The 27551-nt window shown below is 40.2% G+C and overlaps 1 protein-coding gene across 21 annotated transcripts in view; it reads left to right on the top strand.

The window, feature by feature from the left end:
• The window catches only part of ENAH (ENAH actin regulator), a 145303-nt gene that overhangs the window by 90722 nt on the left and 27030 nt on the right, over positions 1 to 27551 (top strand). For 13 of the 21 annotated variants that reach the window (XM_072830159.1, XM_072830163.1, XM_072830172.1 and 10 more), the window contains exons 4-5: positions 10557 to 10613; positions 15337 to 15421. In XM_072830159.1, the coding sequence (XP_072686260.1) occupies positions 10557 to 10613; positions 15337 to 15421 (142 nt within the window). The remainder of the gene's footprint in view (positions 1 to 10556; positions 10614 to 15336; positions 15422 to 27551) is intronic. The other 8 variants (XM_072830162.1, XM_072830170.1, XM_072830176.1 and 5 more) reach the window with 1 other exon arrangement.

Here is a 27551-nt window from a genome sequence, read left to right as displayed (position 1 = left end):
CTGTTTTCTGGAAATTTTCAGGGGCATTTGGTTATGACAGTGTTGTTCACGTAGGAAGAGATACATTTATAGTAAGGAGTTTCCTTTGCAAATAACATCCTGATCTTTACTGTGGTAATGCTGTACTAAACACAAATAGTTACTTTTTCTTACTCAGATTTAGAGTCACTAGTCTTCATATATGTAGGCCTCAGAATTATACATACCCAATTTGAGGATATTGACTGGATAAGTAACATTAATTCCCAGGAAGTGAGTTTCTCATCTCTTCTCTAAGTACTACTTAGGACAGACCTTCTGTTGATTTTGCACTCCTGCTGTTGTGGGCACCACGTAGTCTTCTGGGAGCTTTCTGCTGTTTTTAGAACAAAGTGCAGAGTCCTTAACATGGCTCTTGGTTCTCTAGAGGCAGCCCCTTTTGATTCTGTATCAAGTAAACACTCTCCCTGCATCCAGGTCCTTGGCTTTCTGTTTCTTCTTTCACCACTGTGGGTGGGACTTAATGTTTTCTCAGAACACTTTAAACTCTTGATTTCTGGATTATATAAATAAATTTGACAGAACCAAAGTTAGTGACAATGCTTGTCTTTCCTAGCAGGTTCTCTTGGCATACAGATCAAGTTATTTAAAGTGTCTTGTCTGCTGAAGGCCAAAAGACACATACATACATTTTTAAAAAATGTAACCTACAGTCCTCCTAATTTGGACTAAGATGTGATCTATAAACAGCTCTTAAGTATATTTAATGCCTTAAGAGTAACTGATGGTATTTTTTCCGTGAATGGATTTGGAGTGTCTAGAACTCTGTCCTTACAAAGGCATGACTGTTTTACTATTCCAAAGGGGGACATACTATTCTTTGGGGAAATCAGCTTGAAGTACATCTCTTCACTTTTAAATAAACACTCTGCTTCAGTTGGGATAGTGTGGTTTTATTTTCGAGGATCGCATTCCACGCAAGCACTAGGTGTTCAGGACTCTGATGCTTCTGCCTTGTCTGTTAGTGCAGTTTGTACTTCTCTTACTTGGTAAAGTGTGATCTAGAGCAACTTGTTAGGACTTCCATCAGTGTTTTCTTGTGCACTTCATCTTCCTGTGACCACCATAGTGACCGTCCCGGGTCCCTGCATGTGGCTTGTCAAGTGTACACTTGCTTATGACAAGTTCAGGCTGAGCTTGTTAAGAGGATACACAGCCAGGTTGCCTTCTGAAGACACCCTGGTTTCTGAAGTCATGCCTGCCTTCTGAGGGCTCTTGGTTGTAAGAACTGGGCCAGAACTTGGCTTCACCTGAATTTCTTCTCTCTGGGAAGTAGCTGTGGATGAGGCTGCTTTCTTGCTTTTTAAAGAATTAATTCTTTCCTGTGAGCTTGAGGGATCCCAATCTTGCAGTGCATTAAAAATTTCAGATAGATTTTCTGAGTTCTTCTTTATATTATACTGAATTAGGCCTTACAGGACCTCCCCCCCCCCCCCCCCCCACTTCTCTGTCCAAATAAAGGTTAGTTTTTTAAATTTAAAAGCAATTTTATTTCCCTGACTTTTGTTGAAATATTTCTGGTCTTGTATACCTCTCCTTTTTAGTAAAATTATGTACAGATTCATTCATTCTCATATTTACGTTCATTTAGATGGATTGATATACGTAAAGGTACTTAGATGACTGCTAGCACACCGTATGCCTTCAATAAGTTCTGTTTAATTGCATCGATTCTGAAAAAAAAACCTTTATTTTTCTAAATTTAAAAAGATTTTATTTATCCGTGAGAGACACAGGAAGAGGGGCAGAGACATGGGCAGAGGGAGAAGCAGGCTCACTGTGGGGAGCCCTATGAGGGACTCGATCCCAGGACCCCAGGATCATGATCTGAGCCAAAGGCAAACACTCAACTACTAAGCCTCCCAAAAACCACTTTAGTTAAACAAATGTAATAATTACTCCGTGCCAAGCTGGAAATGCTGGTTGCTTGTAATAGGATGATGAATATGGTACAGACGTGACCTCTGAGTATCTTCAAGTCCAGTGAGGCAGACCCCTAACTCTGAGTAGATAATATAAAGTAAGAACTTAGCAATCACATAGTATGTTGGAAAGACCTTAGGCTCTAGTGGGTGGTGCTGGGTTTTATCATGTTTCCTTCTGGGTTCTTGCTGATACTGCGGTCCCCCCTCATTTTGTTTTTAAATAACAATTAGTTGCTGTTGCTGCTGCTTTTATATCTTACTTATAGAGGATGAGTAGTTAAAAGATTCAGATTTAACATGAAAAATGTCTAATGAAGAAAGTAGAATAATATAAACCTAAAGATTAAAATGCTAAAAATATAATTTAAAAGATGATAAGTATTTAGTGTACAGTTTTCCTGAAAAAGAAGTACTTTATTGAGTAACATTTACTGAGTATTAAGAATGGGAACCTGTGACACTAACTTTGTTTCCTTATTCTTTGTCTGAATAAAAACACAATGCTTCATCACCTTCACAAACATCAAGTTTGAATTGGCAGCAGAGTTTATATATAGCCTACTAATCACTAATCATGAGACACTGTATTTAAAGAGTAGGGACATGGGGCGCCTGCATGGCTCAGTTGGTGAAGCGTCTGCCATTGGCTCAGGTCATGATCTCAGGGTCCTGGGATCGAGCCCTGTGTATGGGCTCCCTGATCAGTGAGGAGCCTGCTTCTCCCTCTCCCTCTGCTGCTCCTTCTGCTTGTGCCTGTGCACGTGCTCTTTGTCAAATAAAAATCTTTTAAAAAATAATAAAATCTTTAAAATAAAAAAAGTAGGGACATAAAGGTATATATTGTTGTGGATATAATTAAATTTCAGAGACTGAAGCTCCTGGTGTTCAGTCAACAGGGTGAGTTCATGGTCGATGACAGCACCCCCCCCCAACCCCCCACGCCAGCAGCCTAGGTGGAAACCCTGGATCATGTGATCAAGCCCAGCTTATTTTGTGCTTTATGTATTTATTTTATTTTATTTTTTGTTTTGTTTTGTTTTGTTTTGTTTTGCTTCATGTATTTAACCAAACTCTTCTCTTAATACAACTTTACATATTTTAGATTCTCAAAATAAATTTGGACGCCTTTGTTGTATTAGTTGCCCTGTGTGGTTTTTGGTAGAAGTTGCTTCTTGGTTTCCATGCTGGATTATCTGGAATTCCTGTGCAGAAAAGGTGAGAGCTAGGCACTGGACCCTGTGGAGAGGGAAACTTCTGTTCTAGGGTAAAAACCATCCCAAGTGCACAGGTATTCAGAGTCCCCACCTAAGAAGGGGGGGTTGATTCCTGCTGAAATCAGGAGGTGTTGGTTCCTGCTGAAAAAGAACCTGCTGGCAGAGGAACTGCCACAGGCCTTCCCACACTAGCTCTCAAGTTTGGAAAGGGCATCTAGGTCCTGGTTCACAAGCTTTTCCAGACCCTCGTCACCCTAGTATTATTAACTCGAGTCACTTTCTTCATTGTTTGTATCCATTTCATAGGTCCGAGGCCAGAGCCTGGAGGGACCTCACCCAGCAAGAGCTCTTGCTGATGGAACTGTAACTTCCAGCATAACATTTTGTTTTTCAAGGGAAAATAAGGAATTCTTTCTTCTGATTAAAAAGTCGTGTGCTTATTATAAGAATTAAAAAAAAAAAAGAATTTTAAGCAGTAAAGAAAAGCATAAAGAAGAAAGTAAAGAAAAAAGAAAACCTAAAATCCTACCACCCAGAGATAATCACCTTTTATATTTTCCATAAGGGAAAGGTGATAGGCATTGAAATATTTTTCAAGTTTGTCTTAAAGACGGTTTTGAGATGAAGAACACAAAAACCCAGCACTATTTTTTTTTCCTTCATAGCTTTATTGAGCTTTACTTCACATACTGTGCAGTTTACCTGTGTGAAGCATACTATTCAGTGGTTCGTTGTGCTTTCACTGGGCTGAGCAGCCATCAGCACAGGCAACCTTTGAGAGTTTTTATCATTCATACCAGAAAGAAGCCTCAGACCCTTACGCTGTCACCACCACCCTTCCCTGCCCCTAGCAACCCCTGATCTACTCTCTGTAGATTTGCCTGTTTTGGACTTTGCATGTTCATGGAATCATATGATATGTGGTCTTTTGTAACCGGCCTTTTTTTTTTTTTTTTTTTTTGTAACCGGCTTTTATTTACTGTGATGCTTTCACAGTTGAGGCATCTTGTAGCATGTGTCACGCATGGCAGTTTGAAAAGTAAACCATAATAAAAAATATGTGTCCTGTGTCCAGGCATGCTCTGTGGACTGATTTCAACAGCTAGCTTTCTTATTTTAAAGTTGCATGACTGGTGTACAGTGAAAGTAATGACTGAATCCTTGCATTTTAAAAAATAAGCTTAAAAGCAAAGCAGAAGGCCTTCTGCAGATTCTTTAGTTTAGAGAAACTCCACATATTAAACTGTGGTGAACTGTAGTGGAACTGTGTGCTGAGCTGAATGTAAATAGAGGGAAGTGCTTAACGGATTTGTGAAATCTCAGATTTGTTTGCCTCCAGGCTCAGTTTATCTGCCCACAGTTGCCCAGCTTCATTTTTTTCCCATGTCCAAGACCATTTAGCTTAGAAACTTTATACTTTTTTTTTTATTCTTTTAATTCTCTGTCTTGTAAAAGTAGGAAAGGAGACCTGGTCTTTGAAAGTTGGTGTGTTGTACGGTTAGAGTGCAAACACTTTTCTTGGTTACAGGGGTTTCATTTCAACTCCTTCTGTGTGGATACAGCAGTGAGGTTGTCTGAGTTTCCTTACGTAGGATCTGAGACATCCTCATGTCACTGAATGTGCGCCTACCATGAGTCTTGCCTACTGAGCTGGACACCTTTGTCACCCCCCACCCGCCGCCAGACTCCAGTTTTGAAGGCTGTTGCAGGTCCGTTTCTTCTATCTCACTTTGGTCCAAGTGGAGGTTTGGTCCAAGGTCCAAGTGGACCACTTTGCCTAAATTGGAATATTGTATTAAAACTTTGCTCCAAAGTCTTTTTTTTTTTTATTTATGATAGGCACACAGTGAGAGAGAGAGAGGCAGAGACACAGGCAGAGGGAGAAGCAGGCTCAATGCACCGGGAGCCTGACGTGGGATTCGATCCCGGATCTCCAGGATCGCGCCCTGGGCCAAAGGCAGGCGCTAAACCGCTGCGCCACCCAGGGATCCCTGCTCCAAAGTCTTTAGACAGATCTTCATATTTCTTAAAAAATTTGATAATTACCTAATTTTATCTTTATGCTTATTACATTCTTTTAAGTTTTTTGAGTGGCTAACAGGAAAAAACATGATAAAAACTTGAAGTAGGAGAAAGAACTCCTAGTGAAGGAGGGGGACTACTTGTCTTCATTGTCTGAACTCCAGTTGAGTTTTGTACTACTAGCAAGTTGTAGTTGGCTCAGAAGGAAATACTCTTGCTGACCCAGAGATGACTGCTGTGGGCAGAAGGCATGGGCACCTGTAAGGCGGCCCTTCAGAATGAGGAACCCTGAGAGCATGTTTGAAAGATGGAAAGACATGCCTAGAGTATAGGGAGACAGCATGAACCGGATGGGAGGCAGTGTCATAGCATGGAGAGAAGGCCCTAGAGTTTGAGATTTATCTTGAGAACAGTGAGAAACATAGAAAAAGAAAAAGGATGAGAGAAAAATGAACAGAAATAGAAGCGCTGCCGTTTTCTTTCCCAGCCCAGTGTTTGTTTAGTGGTCTGGGATAAACGCACCCCCTTTGAAAACCACAGTCTGGACAAGAGGTCATGGAGCATAATGTGTGGCAATGAAGGCCATTTGGAGAGTGAGATTTCAAGGTTGCAGGAAGGGACTTGGCAGTAGATTAACTAGTCATAACAAAAGAGAAGGGGTGAGGAGGGCTCTGGGTTTCTGGTTTGTGTCACTGAGTGGATCCCAGTGCTGGTTAGAGACTCAGCTAGCAATCCAGCAGTGCGCTGACCTGTTGAAGCCCTGCCTGACTGCACCTGTGCCTCACAATGCCTGTGGTGGCAGAGGGCAGGGGGTGCTTGTAAGGTGGTTGGTGGACAGCTCTGTTCTGCACAGAAGGGAACATGGTATGGTTGTTAGGATGTGGCAGGATTGGTACATTACAGGTCTTCTTACTTCTGGTTGACTCTAAAGCTTTCTTTAGCTGGCTTCAGAGTCATTGATTCCACAGCTGAAAATAAAAGGTCTACAAAATAGGTGTGGGCTAGGGGGCATGTTGGGACTATTGCTGTTCAAACCTCTAATGGGTTATCTGCAGTTTGTCAGCCGTTAGCAGCCATCTAACATTTGCTAAGAAAGGAATAAAATGTATCTGAGGCCTTAAATTGAGGAAAGATCAAAGAAATGAAGGAGGGATCACATATACAGTCTGCCTAAGAATTGGCACAACGACATGGGAGAGGTTTATATGTTGGCCGTCTTTCATATGGCTATAGATTCATGATGCTCAATTTCCTGAGATCTTTAAAGATTTTCTTTATTAAAAACTGCACATATTTTAAAACAATGAAATTTTTTTGAAGAAGTATTAAAATGCCACTTAAAAAATGCCATCGGGGATCCCTGGGTGGCACAGCGGTTTGGCGCCTGCCTTTGGCCCAGGGCGCGATCCTGGAGACCCGGGATCGAATCCCACATCAGGCTCCCGGTGCATGGAGCCTGCTTCTCCCTCTGCCTGTGTCTCTGCCTCTCTCTCTCTCTCTGTGTGACTATCATAAATTAAAAAAAAAAAAAAATGCCATCACTCTGAACACACAGTTTGCTCTTTGCTGTAATTCTCATGTCTGCTGGCATGAAGCCTTGCAGTATGAGACCTAGATATATATGTATATATATTTTTTCAGTCTTATTAAAGTATAATCTAAGAATAAAAATTTATGCCATGATGATCTAGTATAGCTTGTTTTGTGAAAGGATCCCTCCTATCTAGTTAATTAACACATTTGTCACCTTACCTCTGTGTGTGTGTGTGTGTGTGTGTGTGTGTGTGACAGAGAGTGCGAGAGCGAGAGAGAGATTAATTTTGGTGAGTTATAGCAAACTTCAATTCGTGATAGCATGAGGTACAGTGCTATCAACTAGAGTCACCAAGTTTACATTAGATCCTCAATCCTTACTCATTATATAACTGAAAGTTTGTACCTTCTTACCAGCCTATTTATCCCACCCACACTCCCTGGCAACCACTTTTCTATGAGCTTGGTGTTTTGTTTTGTTTTTTTAAAGTTCACATACAAGTGAAGCTATGCAGTCTTTGTCTATCTCTGTTTGGCTCATTCCACTTAGCATGATGCCTGCAGGGTCCATCCATGTTCTTGCAAATTACAGGATTTCCTTCTTAAAGCTGAGTAATATTCCGTTGTATATATTCTGTAATATTCTGGAATGGAATTATCTATCACATACACATAGTCACACACTGCATTTTCTTTTATCTGTTCATCTGCTGATGGACAGGAGGTTAGGTTGTTTCAGTATCTTAACTATTGTGGATAATGCAGCAAACATAGGGGTGCTGGTATTTCTTGGGTATCTTGTTTTCATTTCTTTTGTATATATGCCCAGAAGTGGGATTGCTGGATCCTAGGGTGGTTATATTTTTAATTTTTTGAGGAACCTCCATATTTTTTCCATAGTGGCGGCACCAGTTTGTGTTCCTGTGGTACCTATTTTTGTTTATTTTATTGCAGGCAGCCACACCACTGCAGGTCTTCCTGCATTCTGTTCTAGACACCTTAGAACAGACACATACATACTTGCTTTTATTCCCTTTCAAAACGTATGTAGTTGAACTTTGCAATCACGAGGGTAATACCTGGGGGCCATATTGATGGTCAAAAGTGGGAACACTGCCTCTTTGGAAGCTGGTGATGTGCCTATTCAACAGATCGCTTTCCTGAGAGTAAATCGAAGGAAAACCAGCTTTAGGCAAACATTATGTCATTGAGTCCTCAGAAAAAATGCTGAGATGGTTGATAGCCCATTACCAGTTGCCTCAGAACTGAAGTTAAGGGTCTGCTGTAATGATTTTATCTATAGCCGTAATGTGCATTTATGCTGATCAGATGCAAACAGCCTGTCATGGTTGTGACTACTCTCTCACCCAGGCCTTTTCTATCTCACTGCTCAGACCAAACACCCAAGGGGAGAGAGGACTGGTAGGCAGAGCCCGAGGATCACCACTTATAGACTATATTAGAAAAGCATGAGCTGCTGCCACAGGGCTGTCTGTGGTCAGAGTGGCTGATAGACCAGGTTGTTTTCTTCTCCAAAAGTCCCATGTAGATGCTGAATTTTGCTTTTTTGGTGCATCTTAACGTCCTCAGTACCTGCTTTCCTTCAGGGCGCATTCATCATCTCTCAGCGCCAAGCCAGATTAGTCCTCTGGGCCCTTGGGGGACAGGTAGAGAGGTATGGAATGCTGGGACTATAACCCTGAGAGTAAAGGGGTGCTGCAGGCATCCTCTTACTGCTTCTGCCCAGTCTGGGCAGTAACTGCCCTCCTTCTCTCCCCCCATCCTCCCCTATTCCATCCTTCCTCCTCCCCTCCTCTTCCCTTTCTCTTTCCCCTCCGCCCCTCCCCTTTTTCCTTCCCCCTCTTCACCCCCTCCCCCCCAGCCAAGAGAGTGAGTGGCATCAGCATTCGGCACACTAGGCGTGTGCACACTACAGAATGAATAATCTCGCATCTTTAGGAAACGCCGACTGTGATCGAACTGAGATCAGTATTTTATGTGGTGGCAAGGAGTAGAAGTCTGTAGAAAGAAGATGCCTGAAGATACTGAGTGCAAGAGTGGTGCCTCGTAGTGTAAACTGTGAAAAAAATGGGAGTTTTGGTGGAAAATGTTGGGTCTCATACAGTCCCAATGGTCCCCCTGCATTCTGACAGCCATCGGCTGACTGTGCCAGAATGATTGGTAATGCAGCCTGGCAGGTGCTTTGCTGTCCGAGACGGGATCACTTCTCAGGGCTTTCTTGTAAGTTTTTATATTTTCCTTACTCTCTTTTTCCTTTAAACATGAATTAAAGGAACAGAAGGGGTAAAACCTGAAGACCAGGCATGTTTATTAATAAAAGCTTTTTACAGAAGTAGTCATTTATAGATATCGGTAAGACAGATTCTTTTAAACTTAAAATATAACTACTAAAATTTTGCTAAATTGTTTATCTTCTTTGAAATGATATGATTGACTTGGTAGACATTTTATATGTATGCCTGTGGTCTCCTGTCATTACAGTAAGTGTTGTGCATGCGGCTTTAATAATAATAGACTGGGTTGTTGGGAGTACTTAGCAAAGGTGACATTTATCAATCTTATTTTGTTTGTGTTTGAAAATATCTGCTGTATGTAATATTTTTAAAGCAAGATATAAATTTAATTGGATGATATTTAATCTAATTTCTAAAAATGATAAAAAATTCTGATTAAGGTTTATTACCATTTTCAGATATACAATCTTTAAATTGGTTTGGTTCTCAATCTGTGCAAACTTTTTTAGTTAGCATAAATTGTATTACTTAACTCAGTTTAGGGGAAATCTAAGATACTGTCTTGTTTGCCTTTATGCAGTCTTTCTTGAATCAATATATTTTAATCTGTTCATTGTTTTTTGGTTATTACCAACGGAAAAAAATCTTTCCCACAGTGAAAAGAATTTCTTTGCAATTTTATAGAAAATTATTAATGTAAAGTTTTGAATGTCACTAATACTAAGGAAATTTTTAAATTTGTTTTTTTATCCCAGTTTTGAATGTCACCTTGATTTTATATAAGCCTTTCCACTTTTCATAAATTAGCACCTTTTTCTCACTGAGTTTTTTTTTTTCTTAAATTTACTTAAAGTAAATTTTAATGTAGAAATGCCTATTTGATGTGGCCACATGTTTTTAATAAGATATTTCATTGTGTATATATACATGTTGAGGGAAAAGAGAACGATAAAATGTGGCCTTGGTAAAACAATGAATAGTTTTGATGTTTTTTCAGAGTACAAAGCCAATGAAGATACTCTTATTTATTACATCAATAACTATAAAACACTTTAATTGCTACAGGCTGTTTAAAAACCGGCTTTGTCTCTTTCAGCTAGTAGAAGTGAATTCTGATGTAAATAAAGTTAATCTTAAGTGTTTCCCCTGAATTTTTTTCAGCTGCTAAGTCTTCTTAATGAGCAGTACTAAAAGAGGGTAGATACTGTGAAACTCAGCCATGGATCCTGGCCCTCTTACTGCAGTTTCATTTGCTTTTTAAACTATGATTGTGAAATGTAAATCGATTGCACTCTCTAACTCGGAAAAGAGACTATAAGTGCATCATTTGGTCTGTGGCTTTTTATAGGGTTTTTCCACAAATAAGATGACACATAAAAACTCTCTTTAAAGTTTATATTAAAGAAGATACGTTTCTATTAAATTACAGAGCTTCCAGAATGAGGATCTAGATAGGACGTATGTATAAAAACATTTTGAACCTTTCAAAGCACCTTTTAGTTTGTGTGAAGTTCTTCAGATGGCCCCGTTGTCCTTTGAAGCTTCTAACACCAAGGTGTCTGTTGCAGCCCAGAGCAAGGTTGCTGCTACCCAGGACAGCACTAATTTGCGATGTATTTTCTGTGGTAAGCAACATTATGTTTCCATTACTTTTTCAAGCTGTGCTACATACTACTTGCACATTTCCATAACTTTTGTTTCCGTAGGCCATAGTCTGGTTTGTGGTATTTGGGATCGACAGCAAGCTACCGTTTTATGTTGTGATATCTGTTGTGGTTCGTGTAGGTGATTCGGTCAGCTTTTGAGTTGGCTTCTTAGTGAGAATGTAGTTAGAATGAGGGTCTTAAGACTAACCCTTCTTCAGTTCTTCTAACACGAATGAGAGGGGGTTTTGTTTGTTCGTTTTTGTTTTCAGCTATTTTGTTTGAAGCAGTCTTTTAATTTATAATTTAATGGGGACAAAATTCCATTCACCTTAGTATGTGGCTCCACACGCATCCACATACTACATCCACCTTAGTATGTTTTGAGGAATGTGAATGTGATTATCTTAAGGGAGCTTTTGCTCATCGTGAGCTAAGTTGTGGGCATGCATGTTGTGAGGCAGGTGGAGGCCATTGCTACTTCACTGGATAGGCTTCTGAGTGACAGCCTTCTTTCTCCTGTAGGTGAGGAATGAGCTTGGGCTTCCAGAGGGCTCTTCCACTCCTGTGTACACGTGTGCACATATAGGCATTGTTCACACGCATGAGCTGGATGTGTCCCTTAGCTGCCCGAGTCACAGTTAGACAGGTACATGCTTGTGTCCTTAACACAAGGATAGAGCTGTGTGGTATGCACACACACGCGCGCACACACACCTTCCTCTGAATTGTTTTTATCCTCATTTGATTCTGAAATTTTCTGTTTTGAAAAACCAAGTTCAGAAAGTGACTTGTAATTATTTGAACATTTTTTTCTCCTGTATATCTTGAATGGCCCAATTACTCTATGAGAAATAAAATTATAAAGTGATAATGCTGCTAAAATTTTATATAAACAGTTCAGCTGTGTATATGTACTATATCCATGTGACTCCACTTTTGATGTGATTCTTCAGTATTTCTGATATTGTTTCTTTACATAATTCTATTTAGAATTATTTAAAAATTTATGTACAGCTGGTTTAGGCAAAGAAGCATGTGTGATAAATTTCCAAAAAGGAAATCTCTGATGTATTTCTTAATCACCTAAAGTTCCATTTTCAGATTGCTCCAGGTGACATAGTTACAGCAGTGAGCCTGTGGTGTAGATCTTTGTAACTCCCTCCTCCCCAGGGTTTAATCAGTGACTCTTAGCTGTGCTTATCGGCCTCCTCCCCGGGGCTCTTTTAGGCCACCTTTTGAACTAGCCATGAGCTATTACTCGTATTGGTGTTATTAGGAGTTTTTTTTTAGTTATTTTGAAAACCTACTTGATGTTCTGTACTTTGCTCCTTACTATCTTGAGTTCCACATGCAGAATAATACACTTTACCCAATTGCAGGGAAGATTGATTTGCCCTTAATAAAAGTGAATTTTTTAAGTTGTAAAATAATGTGTTAAAAAGAAGATTTTCCCCATTATTACCTTTAATTGATTTAACGGTGTATAACAATATAATTACCACATTGCTAAGTTTACACTTGATTGTATTGTGTATAATAACACCTATTGGTCTTTTAGTCCTGTGTTTTTAAGCAGTCTGTGGCTAAGTGTGAAACCAGATTTGTGAAAATTAAAATGTGACAGCAGGTGCAATGTGCTTTAGCCAAAATTCAGTATTAATTCAAGACCGAAATGCCATTCATTCCTGGATCTGAGAGACACTCTGTTCTGATTTCCATCATTTATAGAGAACTTATCAGTGGCATGAGCACATTTTCTTGATCAGAAACTAAGTCACATCTCTGCTATATGAATTCTAGCCAGGACATATTAATATCAGTCCTTGTCTCTGGCTATGGTAATATAACAGGGAAATAACCCTCAAAATCAGTTACTGTACTTCATGACACCATTATAGGAGGAGGCAGGCTCACATTTCTTCTCTTTCTTCCCAAAAGAGACCTGTCAGCCACCACATGATGCTCGTAACAATGCTGTCATTTGCCCACCAGATAGGAAAGTGCCTTTTTTTTTTTCATTCTGTGAGGACACAGATACTCATTTAGGAATATGACCGATGTGAAATAAGTAAGAGTTACAGTCCAGAAAACTGGTGGCTGGAAGCCTTGACTAATCTCAGTTGCTGCTTCCTGCCGAGTGCCTCACATTGGTGTGATCGACTACAGAGTGCTTGATGAGAAAGAAATAGGAAATTGTGTCCCTAAAGGTCTTGACTGACCCAGAACTCTTCTAGTCAGTGCTTACAGTATTTGCATTATTGTTAGATGCAAATGAGTTTCAGTGTGCTCATTATGGTGACTTGATAGTACTGATGGAGAAGAAACAAACAGGACAACTAGATTTTAAATACAGGTGTAAGAAGACACCAGGGGAAGGCCCCTCCTCTCCTGCCCTCCACGGAGAGGATGTCTATGGAAAGAACCATATAGAAAACAATCTTAAGAGTTTTTCTTGTATCAAAATTCCCCTCATTTTAAAAGGATCTTCCTTATAACTTTCCTCTTTTTAGCTGCATGAATAAACTGTGGTAAATTATTTTTATAATTTAATGATATCAGCCAGAGAATACTTCCTACATTTTTAAAACTTCCTTTTAAAACAAGTTTGTTTTTAACTTAAAAAAAATTCAAAACAGTTTCTTTAAATTGCTTTTAAAAGACCCTTATTCCTCATTCAAGCTTTATTTTTAAGTTACATTGAACTTTTGTTATTTTTTTAAAATCTGCTTAATAAAACAGGATTGAGTTGAAATTTTGATACCCTTTTCTTGAATTTATATATTTGAGTTAAAATTTACATCGGTAGATTTGTATTGGTGAATTTCATCTGTTAGGATCACCGTTAAGGTCAAAATGCTTGTGCTAGATGTGAGCTGTGTGTTAGCGTTTGTTTTTTTTTTTTTTTTTTGAGATGGATGCTGGACAAGTCTCTCTGACCCCCTGGCATCTAGCTGTTTAATTATAATTTTAAAAAATAAACCAGAATGGTCTCATGAGTTGCCTAGGTTAAATGTTCACATTTAATATTTTTGGATAAATGTAACTTTGGATATAAAAAATACTTCCCCCAAATAGTTTCTATTTTCCCAAGTTCATCCCCCACCCCCAATCTTCTGTTTTTCTCTCCTTCTGCTGGAAGAGATAAGACATCTTTTCCTTCTAAGAGTATTAGATATTAGTGTGTGGTTTATTAATATATAGTCTATTTTTACATCAGTGTGTACACTTCCAAAAAGTGTACAGTGTGTACACTTCCAAAAAGAAGGAAAGAATTCTAGGCTGTTTACTACACAAGTTCTATTTTTTTATTTATGCAAAAATTTAAGTGCATGTTTAACTTCAAAAAGTTTTTTGATTTTGTTGTTGTTGCTGAGGACATGGGATTAATATATTTTAATATTTCCTTTATGTGGTTCTCAAAATAGCAGACTGTTAGGAAACCTGATGAAATACATCACCACAATTGTCATGTAACTTGTCTTTTAGAGGACAAATTACATGGTTAATCTAGAGATGGGTAAAGACATGAGGAAAAAATTTAGTAGGTAAGTTTAGATCAAATTATCTGTTTCTCTACAATTGGGATATGCCAGTACCGAACCACATTGCCAGGAAACTTATCCTTCTAGTTGCAAGGTTTACTTTCCTAGTACGGCACAGTTACCAAGAATTTGCCTTAGTACACAGAAGCATTTCTCTATTACCTGTTTCTGGTACTAGTGGCCTACAAATCACTTTGAAAATATCTGTTGGCATTTGCTGGCAGACTAGATTTACTTGTTTACTGGATTCTCTTGTTTCCTGGGTTAGATTTCAAGATTGTTCTGTTTTAATCCTAGGCATTGCATATTGCAAATGTCCCATATTTAGTGGCATTTTTTACAAGATGGCAAAAATGGGTCTGCATTGCACATGGTATGTGGGAATGGATGGTCATTAGTTTCTCGTGACAGCCATGTTGGTTTGAATGTAGGGTTTTTGTTTTTTTGGGTGTTTTTTTTTTTTTGTTTGTTTGTTTGTTTGATTTTTTGTTTGCTTTTTTTTTTTTTACCCCTAATGAAAAGTTATTAAGATTACCTCTGTTATATTTAAAATTCAGATAAGTAGGTTAATTATATATAGAAGTTTAGCAAATGTTTGTTTTCACCAGGGCTGGAAATGCCAAGCCATTAAATAAAAATGGCAGCTTAAATTGGGCAAATTTGATAAATGCATTAGCATTCTTCATCCTAGTAATAAGGTTCTCATGCTCTCTCTCTCCTGTTTTTCATTTCCAGTGTTCTATTTAGGTGAGTTTTTGAATTCTGATTTTTTTCATTTAACTTCTCCCTCTTCACTTCATGAATAAGTACCCCAAAGAGAATGTCTCATTGTCTTAGAAACGTCCAGCTCAGGTGCCTATTCAGATGCTCATTGAACACTTGTTTTCCTCCAGCTCTTCATATATAAATGTTTATTTTTCCTTTATTGTTGATGTTTTCCATTTGTTTCAAGTAAGCCTTCTGGAGATGATGACAGCATTATGTTGCAGTCTTTCATTTGCTGTGTGTTATGTAAAGCTTATATTTTATTTTGCTAAACAAAGAGAAGATACATTTGTAAATATGTGATGGTTTTATGTTATTCTTCTCATGATTTTATCTCCTCCGTCCAGCTAACTATAAAGATAATGTTCATCTATAATGTTTTCCCTCCCTTTTAGGGCCAACATTGCCTAGACAAAATTCTCAACTGCCTGCCCAAGTTCAAAATGGCCCATCACAAGAAGAATTGGAAATTCAAAGAAGGTAAATTTTATGTTGTTATTTGCAGTTTTTCTTTCTACTGCAGAAAACCTGTAAGCATCCTAATATTGAAAGTGGATTATATCTTGTCAGCCGTTTGAAAGTCACTTGGCAAAAAAAAAAAAAAAAAAAGTCACTTGGCAGCATACAAAGTGACTTTCACTTCAGGGAGTCTTATTTTTATAGCAATTATAAATTGATCTATGGTCATTATGGTTTTCACATAACTAATTTAACTAGAAAGTTGAAATCATGGCTATTAGTAGAAGTCATTGATAATGAGATATTATCATAGTGCTTAGTAATGGAATACAAACTCATTCTATTTATGATTAAATTGCTGGTTCAGTAAGATCAATGATAACATCTTGTTGCTTCAATGTAATTTATAAAGAAATACAGTACAGTTTGTAAGAAAATTTCTCAATTAGCAGAGTCTCCGAACTATAAGCTACCAAATTTGTAACAGTTTTGTAAAATTCAGATACATTCAGTAAAATTGAGTTAGTTAAACTCAGGTGTTCGATTTTATTTATTTATTTCATAAGATTTTATTTATTTATTTATTTGGCAGAGACAGAGCATGAGCATGGGGAGTGGCAGAGGGAGAAGCAGACTCCCCACTGAGCAGGGAGCCCCATGCATGGCTCCATCCCAGGACCCTGGGATCATGACTTGAACTCAAGGCAGATATTTAACCAACTGAAGCCACCCAGGCACCCCTAGGTGTTCCATTTTAAACATATGAAAACTTTTTGGAGATGTTGATCTTGCTTTTTATCACTAGTCGGTCACCTGTTTTATTTTAGACAGCTGATAACCATCATACTTAGATGGATTCTTCCAGTTGACAAGCATTTGATCCATAGCATGCCAGCATCTCTTCTTCTGACCTTTGATTTGGATCTCACATTTGAAACACTCTTCAGATTCTCTGTGTTGTTTTGATGTGTGTGTCATGTTCCCCTGTCAGCTAGAGGGATCTCTCACCATGTTCCGTGTTGGCTGCTTTGGTGTGTAACTGCTTGGCTCTTGGGGAAGGCCCTTCTGAAATGAATTTTGGTTTTGTCACAGCCTTTTATATTTAGTAAAGTTGCTCTGGAAATAGCTCCAAATTTGATGAAAATCTATCCAACTCTTTTGAGTGAAGCTATAACAAATATAAATACAATTAAATTTTTGTAGAAATAAGGAAAGTTTAAAAGATGGAATTTGGTTCTGTATTGAGTGTTTTAAACAGAACAATTCCAAGAGTTAGAAATTATAATGAGACTGTTGCCTCCCCCTCCACACACACACATAGACACACACACACACACACACACACACACACACACGGAAAAGTAATTAACAAAAAATGATCATGGGGTGCCTGAGTGGCTCAGTTGGTTGAGTGTCTCACACTGTTTGGGCTCAGAGCTTGATCTTAGGGATTGTGAGATCAAGCCCCAGGTCAAGCTCTACACTCGAGGGGTCTGCTTCCCCCTCCTTCTACACCTCCCTCTGCTTGCACACTCTCTGTCTTTCTCAAATGAATGGATAGATCTTTAAAAGAGAATGATTGGGAATAACCTTTGTGGAAAGCTAGGAAGGACCAGGAAAGAACCCAAATGTAACATAATTTCTGGCATCATGGAATGACAAGTGGCTCCTGGAACAGTTGCTGGATGAGGACAATGCAGGATAGAAATAGGAGCCAGCAGAGGGTACTGCTGGCTTGGTGAGGATCTCAGATGGGTGATCCTCTGCATGGAGGTCATTCAGAACAGAACTTGGAACTTGCAGTTTTAGTGGAAATGAATATTCAGTGAATTTTTACTAACTGCTGTGAAAACGCTGTACCTTGAGTCTGATTTTGTCCCGTCCAGGGGCTGGCCCTGCAGCGCTCACCTGGCTTTTCTGTTTGTATATAGGAAGATACTTCAGAGTTTGAAAATTGAATGTTGTCTATACTGCTCATTTAGGTCAAAACTTGAACTCAATCGTTTTGAAGAGTAAAACCCAAAGTTCTGAAAAATTCTTAAATTATTTTCTGTAAATTAATTTTTAAAATTTTTTGGTAAATGTAAATTTTCTGTGTAAATTTTTATTTTCTGTCCCTAGCTACACTGTCTTCTTTATTTTTTAAAAAGATTTTTAAAAATATTTTTTTAAGTAATCTCTACACTCAGCATGGGGCTCAAGCTTATAACCTCGAGATCAAGAGTCGAACACTGCACTAACTGAGCCAGCTGGGTGCCCCCTTTTCTTGTAGGGAAACCTTCCATTCGAGTACCACTTTCTCTCTTTCAGTGTTAATTTTTTTTCTCTCTCCCTTCCCTTCTCTCTCCTTCACCCACTTCCTTTTTTATCTGCTGAAATCTGTTTTGTGTCTCCTCAAATCTGGAAATGCTGCTTCCAGCATTGACTTGTTTCTACTTCAAATATCTCCTCTTTGTGCAACTTTGCCACTTTGTTTTCTTCCTTTCAAAGTGCAGAGTCTCTTCCTTGCTGCCTTTTGTCCCTTGTACCCCTCACTCCTCTGGCTTCTTACATGAACATGCGCACAAGCTGTCCTTGTTCTCCCTCTGTATGTGGTATACCTTGACAGACTGATGATTGGGTTGCATATTGAAGCTTTACCTTAACTGTCTTATCCCGGTGGCTTCTACATCGACAGCTGTGATCATACACCTGAGATCTGTGCCATATTGCCCACGAAATAGGGTAGTATCGTAGACCCTCCTGAGAATTTGGCGCAGCAGCAGATTCGTGCCATCTTTCCCCCAGCCTCCCGCCCTTCTTACATGCACATATATGTGCACTTACGTGCAACATCTGCATGTCATTTCAGAGGGTCACAGACCCTCCCACCCTCAGTTCCAACAGTTGATCCTCAGTGAGAATTCCTGTTTTGGAGCTCATGCATTTGGGTGTCCTACTAATACTGAAGTGTTAAACCCTTATGATTTCATTCTTAATGTACATACCTTCTTCTCTTTAATATTTCTCCCAGACTTTCTGCTTAGAGGGTCTGTAATGCTCTTCATTCATGATCTCTGTTCCAGTGTGCCCTGTGACTTCTGTCTCTAAAAGCCTGTTCTACTCTTCTGACATTCTCATTACTAGTAGCTTCCAGTATTTGTTCTCTTACATACTGCCAGTGTTTTGTAGTTGATTTACTGATCTTTAACCTAGACTTCCTTTCAGTTATTCCCACTTTATTACTGTCAGATTAATTTTTTTAAAGTCATTTGCACGTGGTAGACTCCCTTTATAGCACATGGTAGATTCTGGAGGGCAGAAGATGGGGAGGGTCGCCTGCCTTCCCTTCCTATTAATGCCCAGAGTTTAATCACTCTTAACCATTTCTGCATTTAATAGTCCTGATAGCTTCTTCCATAGCATGAAATCGTATGCTGCTTTTTCTATTTCTTGATGAGTCCTGTGACAGCTGGGGGCTGTGTACCCACCCCCTAGAAAGCACAACTTGTCACCTCCCTGGCCAGCTTCCAGCAGCTGTTAGTTTCAGCCCTGACACTGGTTTCTCTTTCAGATTGAACCTGTGTCTTCGCTTGAGCTGTTTCCACCTTCTTCGTTCTGTGACACCCCTGTCCCTGTGCTTTCATCCCATCCCCTGGTTTTCTCATTTAACAATTTATACATTTGCAGTCTTCTTACATCTGTCCTTAATTTTGTCCTTATGTTTACAGGTGTTCTGCCCCCTCCCCCGCCCCCTTTTCTGGAATCCCTTTAAACCTGTCAACCACAGTAATCTGGATTTTTAGGACTATGTCATGAACTAAAGTTTTAGGGTTTTGTGGGGTTTATTTTCTTTAGCTCAGTACTTAACGGACCTTTTTTTCATTTGAAGACTTATAACCATTTAAACATTTCTTCTCTCTGTTTTCTGAGTTCTCTTTTGGGAACTCCTGTTAGTCAATGTTAGTCAATGCTGACCTTTCTGGGTTATTTCCTCATGATACTTACTTGTCTCATTTTTTTGCTTCTTTTTCAGTTCTGTATTCTTGGAGGTTTGTTTGTTTGTTTGTTTTTAGATTTTATTTATTTGAGAGAGAGAAAACAGAGGGAGAGTGAGAGGGAAAAACAGATTCCCCACTGAAGAGGGAGCCCGATGTGGGACTTGATACCAGGACCCTGAAATCATGATCTGAGCCAAAGGCAGACACTTAACCGACTGAGCCACCCAGACACCCCTCTTGGCGATATTTGTAACAATATATTCTAGACCAGTACCATCTAGTAGAAATGTAATATGGATCATGTATGTAATTAAAATTTTTCGGGCAGCCCCGATGGAGCAGCGGTTTAGCGCCGCCTGCAGCCCAGGGTGAGATCCTGGAGATCCGGGATCGAGTCCCACGTCAGGCTTCCTACATGGAGCCTGCTTCTCCCTCTGCCTGTATCTCTGCCTCTCTCTCGCTCTCTCTGAATAAATAAACAAATAAATCTTTAAAAAAAATTTTTTTTTCTAGTGGCCAAATTACCAAAAGTAAAAAACAAGTGAAATTAATTTTAATAATATATTTTATTTAAGCCAGTTTATCTAAAGTATTATCGTTTTAACATGAAATAAGTATAACAATTGTTAGAGTATTTTATATCCTATTTTTCATACCAAGTCTTCAAAATTAGGAATGTGTTTATGAATACCACACATTGCCATCCAGACAGGCCACATTCAAATGTTCAGGAGCCACACACATGGCTCACAGCTGCCTAATGAGGTTTGAGCACAGTAGTGGATCGTCTGTTGAAAGATTAATCTTAATCTCCAAGAGCTTTTTCTATTTTATAATTATTCCCTTTTTAACAGCCTGTTTCAAATTCATAATTGTATCTTAATCCTCTCCTATTTTCTATTTTTCTTGCTTTGCCTGAGTCTTCTCCCTCCTGTAGAGTTAAATTGATTGTCATACTGGTTTTACTCAAATTATCTGGTCATCTTTAGTGGTCCATTTATTTCTAAACATACGAGATTGAATGGTGTCAGTCCATGGCTTGGGTTTCCTCTTGCATCATGGAGGTAAGGTCTCTACTGGGCAGGTTCCTCCCTGACCAAGAAAGCTGTCAGGACATCTGTGGAGGTGGGCAGGATGCAGAGGCTGGCGGGCTCTCCTTTAGAGGATACAAGGGTGGGGAACAGACAGGCCTTGGGACCCCATAGATGCTGAGCTGGTTCCAAAAGCTCTGACTCACCAGAAGCAGCATGTTGAGTTTGTTTAGAGAACAGTCTCCTGTGGTAAATGCCATTCCATCCATTGAGCGAAGGTTGAGGAGGAGAGGGGTGGCAGATGCCCCTGCTTTTCAGGCAATGCGTGAGTTTATTAAGCCTGATTATGGCCTTGTTGCCCCCTCCCATCCTGTGTGTCTGCTGGACTTATGAGAGATCTCTCCCAGGTTCCTCTTGTCATGTGTGCTTTAGCCACTTTGAGTATGTATTCTGGATGTGCTGTCTTTGCTCTGCAGCGCAGTAAGGAGTTTCTGGGCACTGTCTGTTCCCTGTGTTTGTAACACACCAGGGCAGGGAATGGGATGGGGGTGTAAACAGCCTTACCCCCAATCAGACAGTAAACAGTAGACATGGCAAAAGATGATTAGTGCTCTGGGAAGGGACTGGGCCAAGTAGAGGGGAGTGGTTGTGGTGGCAGGGCAAGGGAGGCTGGTTATAATTGTAAATGGGGTGGGTCAGTCAGGATAGGTGTTACTGAGACAAAGGAAGGAGCTAGCCAAGCAGGTGTCTTGGTGAAATACTTTGCATGCAGAGGGAACAGCTAGTGCAGAGGCCTTGGGGTGGGATCGTGCATTTGTGTACAAGGACAAATGAAGAGGCCACGGTGACTTGGATAGAGAGAGCAAGAATAGAAAGGAGAATCCTATCGTGCAGTACCTGGCCAGAGATTGCAGAGAAGGTAGTTTTAGTTCTGAGAGAAAGAGGGACCATTGAATGGTTTTCTTTTTCTTTTCTTTCTTTTTTAAGATTTTATTTATTTTAGAGAATGGGGAGAGGGGCAGGGAGAGAGGGAGAGAATCTCAAGCAGACTTTGCAGAGCATGGAGCCCCAACATGGGGCTCAATCCCACAATCCTAAGATCATGACCTGGCACAAAACCAAGAGTCGGACGCTCAATTGACCGATCCACCCAGGCGCCCCTGAATGATTTTGGTAGAAATGATTTGGCTTACCATTTTATTTATTTTATTTTTATTTTTAAAAGATTTTTATTTATTTATTCATAGAAACGCAGAGGCACAGGGAGAGGGAGAAGCAGACACCATGCAGGGAGCCTGACATGGGACTTGATCCCTGGTCTCCAGGATCACGCCCTGGGCTGCAGGCGGAGCTAACCGCTGCACAACTGGGGCTGCCCTGGCTTACCATTTTAACCATCAGACTGGCTGCTCTGTTGAGACTAGCCTGTGGAGAAACACAGATAGAGGTGGGCGCCTTCTAGAGGTGAATACAGTCCAGCAGGAAAACCGGGTGGCTATTAACGAAAACTAGGTGGGATATAACAGTGGCTTCCACCAAGTGACGGAGGTGGCAAGAAGGCAGAAACCCCACTTTCTGAGGTTGTATACGGGGTATGAGAGATGGGGGGATCGTGGCTTTTAACATGAAGTGAGTGGGAAGGATGGAGTTGTCCTTCACTGAGATACGGAAGACTATATATGAGTCGAGCAGGTTTTGTTGGGAGGTATCAGAGGTAAACTTTGAGACTGTTGTAAGAGTGAGATGTTTGTTAGACATCCATGTAAAGATGTTGAATGGGTACTTGGATATATTTGTCTATGGAAACTGAGGAAAGAAGTGTAGACTTAATTAAACTCCTCTCTGCCATTCCTGCTTCCATAAACTTGATGATAGAGTTGTTCTGCTGATGACCCCTCAGTTTTCTACTTTGTCATGAGTTTGTTCATAGACAAGATTTTTCTGGAATTCCAGTAGAGTCTTGGAGTGGAGTCAGATTGAATAAGAGTCCAGACAGTCCTGCCATGTCACTTTGCCCTCAGTGTCCCAAGGGCCAGTCCTGCTCACTTCCAGCTGCATCATTTGGCCTAATGTCTGAGGACTACCTTGCACATTTGTCTTTCTCCTGGCTCGCTCTCCACACACCACTCTCTGGTTTTCCTTTTCTGACAGTGCGTTGTCATCATCTGTAGACTCTCTTCTAGTTGTACCAGTGGCTTTCTTTTTTGAACTCTTACAACTTAATCACATCCTCTCTTACTTTATATTTTACTGTTTATTATGTACTTTATAGCTGACCCTCATCTATACAGTGAACATTATAGACTCCTAGAGAGTAGAGACCTGAATAACATTTCTGAGAAAGCGCAGTCCCAGTAGCCCAGTGGTTTAGCGCCGCCTTCAGCCAAGGGTGTGATCCTGGAGATCCGGGATCGAGTCCCATATCGAGCACCCTGCGTGGAGCCTGCTTCTCCCTCTGCCTGTGTCTCTGCCTCTCTCTCTCTGTGTGTCTGTCATGAATAAATAACATCTTAAAAAAAAAAATTCTGAGAAAAAGCCAAGAAATTTTCTGGTCCTGAATTCACATGTATGTAGGTGTTAGTTAGGTATAAGAGGCAGAAAATATATGAGTTTATGTGGTTGGGAGACAGTTAAATAAGATAATACAATCCATTTTCATGCTGTTTAGGCTTTTCTGTCTGTGCTATTTGGGAGATGGTGGGAGGCTTCCCTGAGGAGATGCACCTGGAGTCATGCCCTGAAGAGGAAGCTGGGTAGGAACTTTTGGTTTCAGAAAGGGAGAGCATTCCAGGCAGAAAGAGCAGATGTGTAAGGCAAGGGGGTGCAGTCAGCCCTGTGACATGGGTGCCGCTCCCAGGACTGATGGAACAGTTGGAAGAATAAGTTGTGTCCAGCTTGTAAAGTGCTTTATATGCCATATTGAGAAATTGATTTTTTATTATCTTTTCCTGTATTTGTTGAGTAATAAAAAGGACCTTGCTTTTTAACACTTCAGTATTCTCAAATTATGAGAAAAGTCTCCGCTGTTCTCCTGTGGCCTACATCCTATGGGATTTGTTTTTGCCCATGATGAAACCACACTTGGAAGAAGGTACTTTGTAGTATCTTTATACAGACACTTAGCACTGGTCTTTGTCTCAGCAGCAGAGGCAGTTGGTAAGGAAACATGATGGTAGCAGGGTAATGCAGCACAGACTATCAGAAGCTGGATTTCCAATAGAAATTCTATTTCCAAGATTTATTTTATGTGGTTATTTATAAAGAAATAAATGTTCTTGCATTTGATTTGATTTTCAGAGGCATGATACAATACCCTTGGCCAACTTTTATTTCGTGACCTTACTAATAACTTTGGCTCCTTACCTGGTTCTTTTCTACACCATTACTGAAAAGTGTAATCAAAATGAAGATTATTACATTATAATTATTCACCTGTAAGATTTTGGTAGTTATATTTTTAGTATAAAGTTCATATTATATAATGATACATTTCTGTTACTGCTTTTAGGTATATTGTTCTTGAGGGTTTCATGAATTGATTTTTGACGATGGGCAAGTGGTTTGTGTTTGGTGAGTAAGTAGTAAGTGATGGGTTGGAAGAGAATGACAGGAATAATGTGCTCCCCAGCCATATGTATATTGGGTATGCATACAAACTTGATAGGATTTTTTACTCAGAACCATAAATTATTACTGGATTATTTCATTTTATTTTTTAAGATTTTATTTATTTGATAGAGCACAAATGGGGGGAGCAGCAGAGGGAGAAGCAGACTCCCTGCTGGGCAGGAACCTCCCCCCCCCAGATGTGGGGCTCAATCCCAGGACCCCAAAATCATGACCTGAGCTGAAGGCAGATGTGTACCCACCTGAGCCACCCAGGCACCCCTATTAATGGGTTATTTTAATTAATAGCTAAGAATTCTTATTCTTTAAATCATTTTTTCCTGGCTTCTGAAATAGTTACGAAAAGGAAATTAATTACTAAAGAAAAGTTTAAACAACATATTTAGAATCTGGTTTGTTTAGGAAGGTCAGCTGCCCTTTGCAGAACATCAGTTATGTAATGTGACAGAAAAGGAATGGGCATCTACTCTCTAACTTTCATGAAGGATGTTCTGGATTGAATTGTGCCCCCCAAGAAAGATATGTCCCAATTCCCAGCATCCCAAAATATGACCCTGTGTGGAAATAGATTCATTAGTTAAGATGAGGTCATACTAGAGTGGGGTGGACCCCCTTTATCCAGTATACTGGGTGACCTTAGAAGAAGAGGAGAAAGGCTGCAATGACGTGGATGGAACTGGAGGGTGTGATGCTGAGTGAAATAAATCAGGCAGAGAAAGACAAGTATCATATGATCTCACTCACATGTGAAATTTAAGAAATAAAACAGGATCATAGGGGAAGAGAGGAAAAAATAAGACAAGGTGAAATCAGAGAGGGAGACAAACCATAACAGACTCTTAATCATAGGAAACAAACTGAGGGTTGCTGGAGGGGAAGGGTGTGGGGGAACGGGGTCACTGGGTGATGGGCCATAAGGAGGGCATGTCATGTGATGAGCACTAGGTGTTATATAAGACTGATGAATCACTGATCTCTACCTCTGAAACTAGTAATACATTTATATGTTAACTAAGTTGAATTTAAATAAAATTTTAAATAAAGATACAAAAGCAAGATGGCCCTATGAAGACACAGAGGCTGACATAGGGAGGAGATCATAGGATGGAGGGAGGCAGAGACTGTAGTGTTGTATCTGCAAGCCAAGGAATCCCAAGAGTTAACAGTGATCACCAGAAGCAGTAAAGAGGCATGGAGCAGGCTCAGCATCAGAGCCCTTAGCCAGCACCTTGATTTCAGAGCCTGACCTCTCGTATGAGAGAATGCATTCATGTTGTTGTAAGCCTCCTCATTTATGGATCTTATTATGGCGATCATAAAAAAAAACTAGTATGAGTAGTAGCTTAGACCAGCAAAAGCTACAGCTAAGCCAGGACAGAGGAAGGGTGAGTGGCCATGGCACCTGTCAACAGCCAGCTATTTTATAGTGCCACACACAGAAGTGTCAGTTACAAGTCTTTATGAAGAGTATGTAGATAGCCACATGTCCTCCACCACACTTGGCCAGGAGACCAGAGATTTATTCTCTAGAAGTGAACCAGACACACTCTAGACCAGTGCTGTTCGAGTAAAATATGATGCAAACTCCATGTCGTTTTTAAATTTGCTAGTGACTACATTTTAAAATTTTTAAAAGAGGGGATCCCTGGGTGCCTCAGTGGTTTAGTGCCTGCCTTTGGCCCAGGGCGCGATCCTGGAGTCCCAGGATTGAGTCCCACCTCGGGCTCCCGGCATGGAGCCTGCTTCTCCCTGCTCCTGTGTCTCTGCCTCTCTCTCTCTCTCTCTCTCTCTCTCTCTCTCTCTCTCTCTCTCATAAATAAATAAATAAATAAATAAAAATTTTAAAAGAAACAAAAATGAACTTTAATAATGTATTTAACTTTCTAAATCTAAAGTATTATCATTTCAGGGGCACCTGGCTGGCTGAGTTGGTAGAGCATGTGACTCTTGATCTCAGGGTTATGAGTTCGAGCCCCACATAGGGTGTAGAGATTACTTTAAAAAATCTTAAGAAAAATAACTTCAATAAGTGATACAAAATCTTTAGAGATATTTTGCATTCTTTTATGCTAGGTGTGGAAAATCTGATATGTATTTTTATATGTCAGGCATGTATCATTTCAAACTAGGAGCATGTCAAATGCTCAGTGGTGAAATACAACTGGCAACTACTGTTTTGGACTGCTCAGAAGCCTACGCCAGAGGTTAGCAAACTATAGCTCACCAGCCACATCCAGCCCTCAGGTCTGTATTTGCATTGCTGATGGCTAAGAATGACTTAACATTTTTACAGAGTTGTATTTAAAAAGAGAGAAAAGAATATGTAGTAGAGATGCTGTGTGAGGCCCACAGAAAGTTTGTTGACCCCTGGTCTTGACTGGGCCACATCAGGCATAGAAGTGCAGGTGTGGGCAATTTGCCATGAAAACAGGGATTGGTTAGAGTCGGCCAGGTCAGTCTCTTTTTCTTGCCCAGTTCCTAGACATTGGTAGCCACACCTGTAGAGCTCATGCAAGAAATGTTGAGCCATCTTTGGCAAAATTGGCCTGGCCAAGAGAAAGGATAGGTATTGACATTTAGGGTCCCTGCCAGTGAAGGTAATTTCCTCGAGGGCTTCTGCCCAGCTTCAGTGCCACTCCATAGACATAAGTGGACAGCCAGAAATCGTCAGACCTTTGAGGGACACCTATGCATGAAAACAGAAGACAACAAACAGGAAATTGACCTTTGAGGAAATAGGTGTAATACAGGAAACAGAAGAAAACCTAAAACTACCCTGCAGCAGCTGCAGAGAACTAAGGGAACATATTTCACTTATAAGGCAGAAACTGTAGTTATTTAAAAATAATCAGGAACACCAGAGTGGCTCAGTCATTTGAGCATCCGACTCTTGGTTTTGGATCAGGTCACGATCCTTAGGGTTGTGGGATCGAGCCCTGTGTCAAGGCTCCATGCTCATTGGGAAGTCTGCTTGGGGCCAGGTGGTCATTATTGCAGACACAGCCACAAGGTTTCTATGGCAGCAGTTCACCTCTTCTTTGCGGCTTGCCAGGGACGACACTTGAGGGGGCAGGAGTGGCTGGGTTTGGGTGTTATTTGCCAGCCCCTGGTTCTAGACTGATGAGACTCACCAAGGCCTGTCATGGTGGCATTTCAGAGTATGACAGAATGTTTTCAGAGCTTGGGGTGAGGACTGTGGCTTCAAATCCTAAGAGGATGTTGCCAGTCAAACTTATATCTCTGCACAACTTACCCAGGAAGCTACCAGAAGGTGTGTTCTATTAAAATGAGAGAATAAACCAAGAGTGATGAAGTCATAGGAGCAGCCTGCAAGCAAGGGACCCAGCTTGGGACAGAGACAAGGGAATTCCCAGTGTGGCTAAGGCGAAAGCCAGACCTTAGGGACCTGTCTGATAAGCCAAGAGGTCTGAGGGTTCCTGATGTGTTTCTGGAGGAGAGCAACCATGAGGGAACAGAAAATAGAGTGGATTCCCTGATACGCTGGACCATATC

The sequence above is a fragment of the Canis lupus genome, chromosome 6, assembly GCF_048164855.1.
Source record: "Canis lupus baileyi chromosome 6, mCanLup2.hap1, whole genome shotgun sequence".
In the NCBI taxonomy this organism is placed as follows: domain Eukaryota; kingdom Metazoa; phylum Chordata; class Mammalia; order Carnivora; family Canidae; genus Canis; species Canis lupus.
This window is presented reverse-complemented; position numbering and strand designations above follow the sequence as displayed.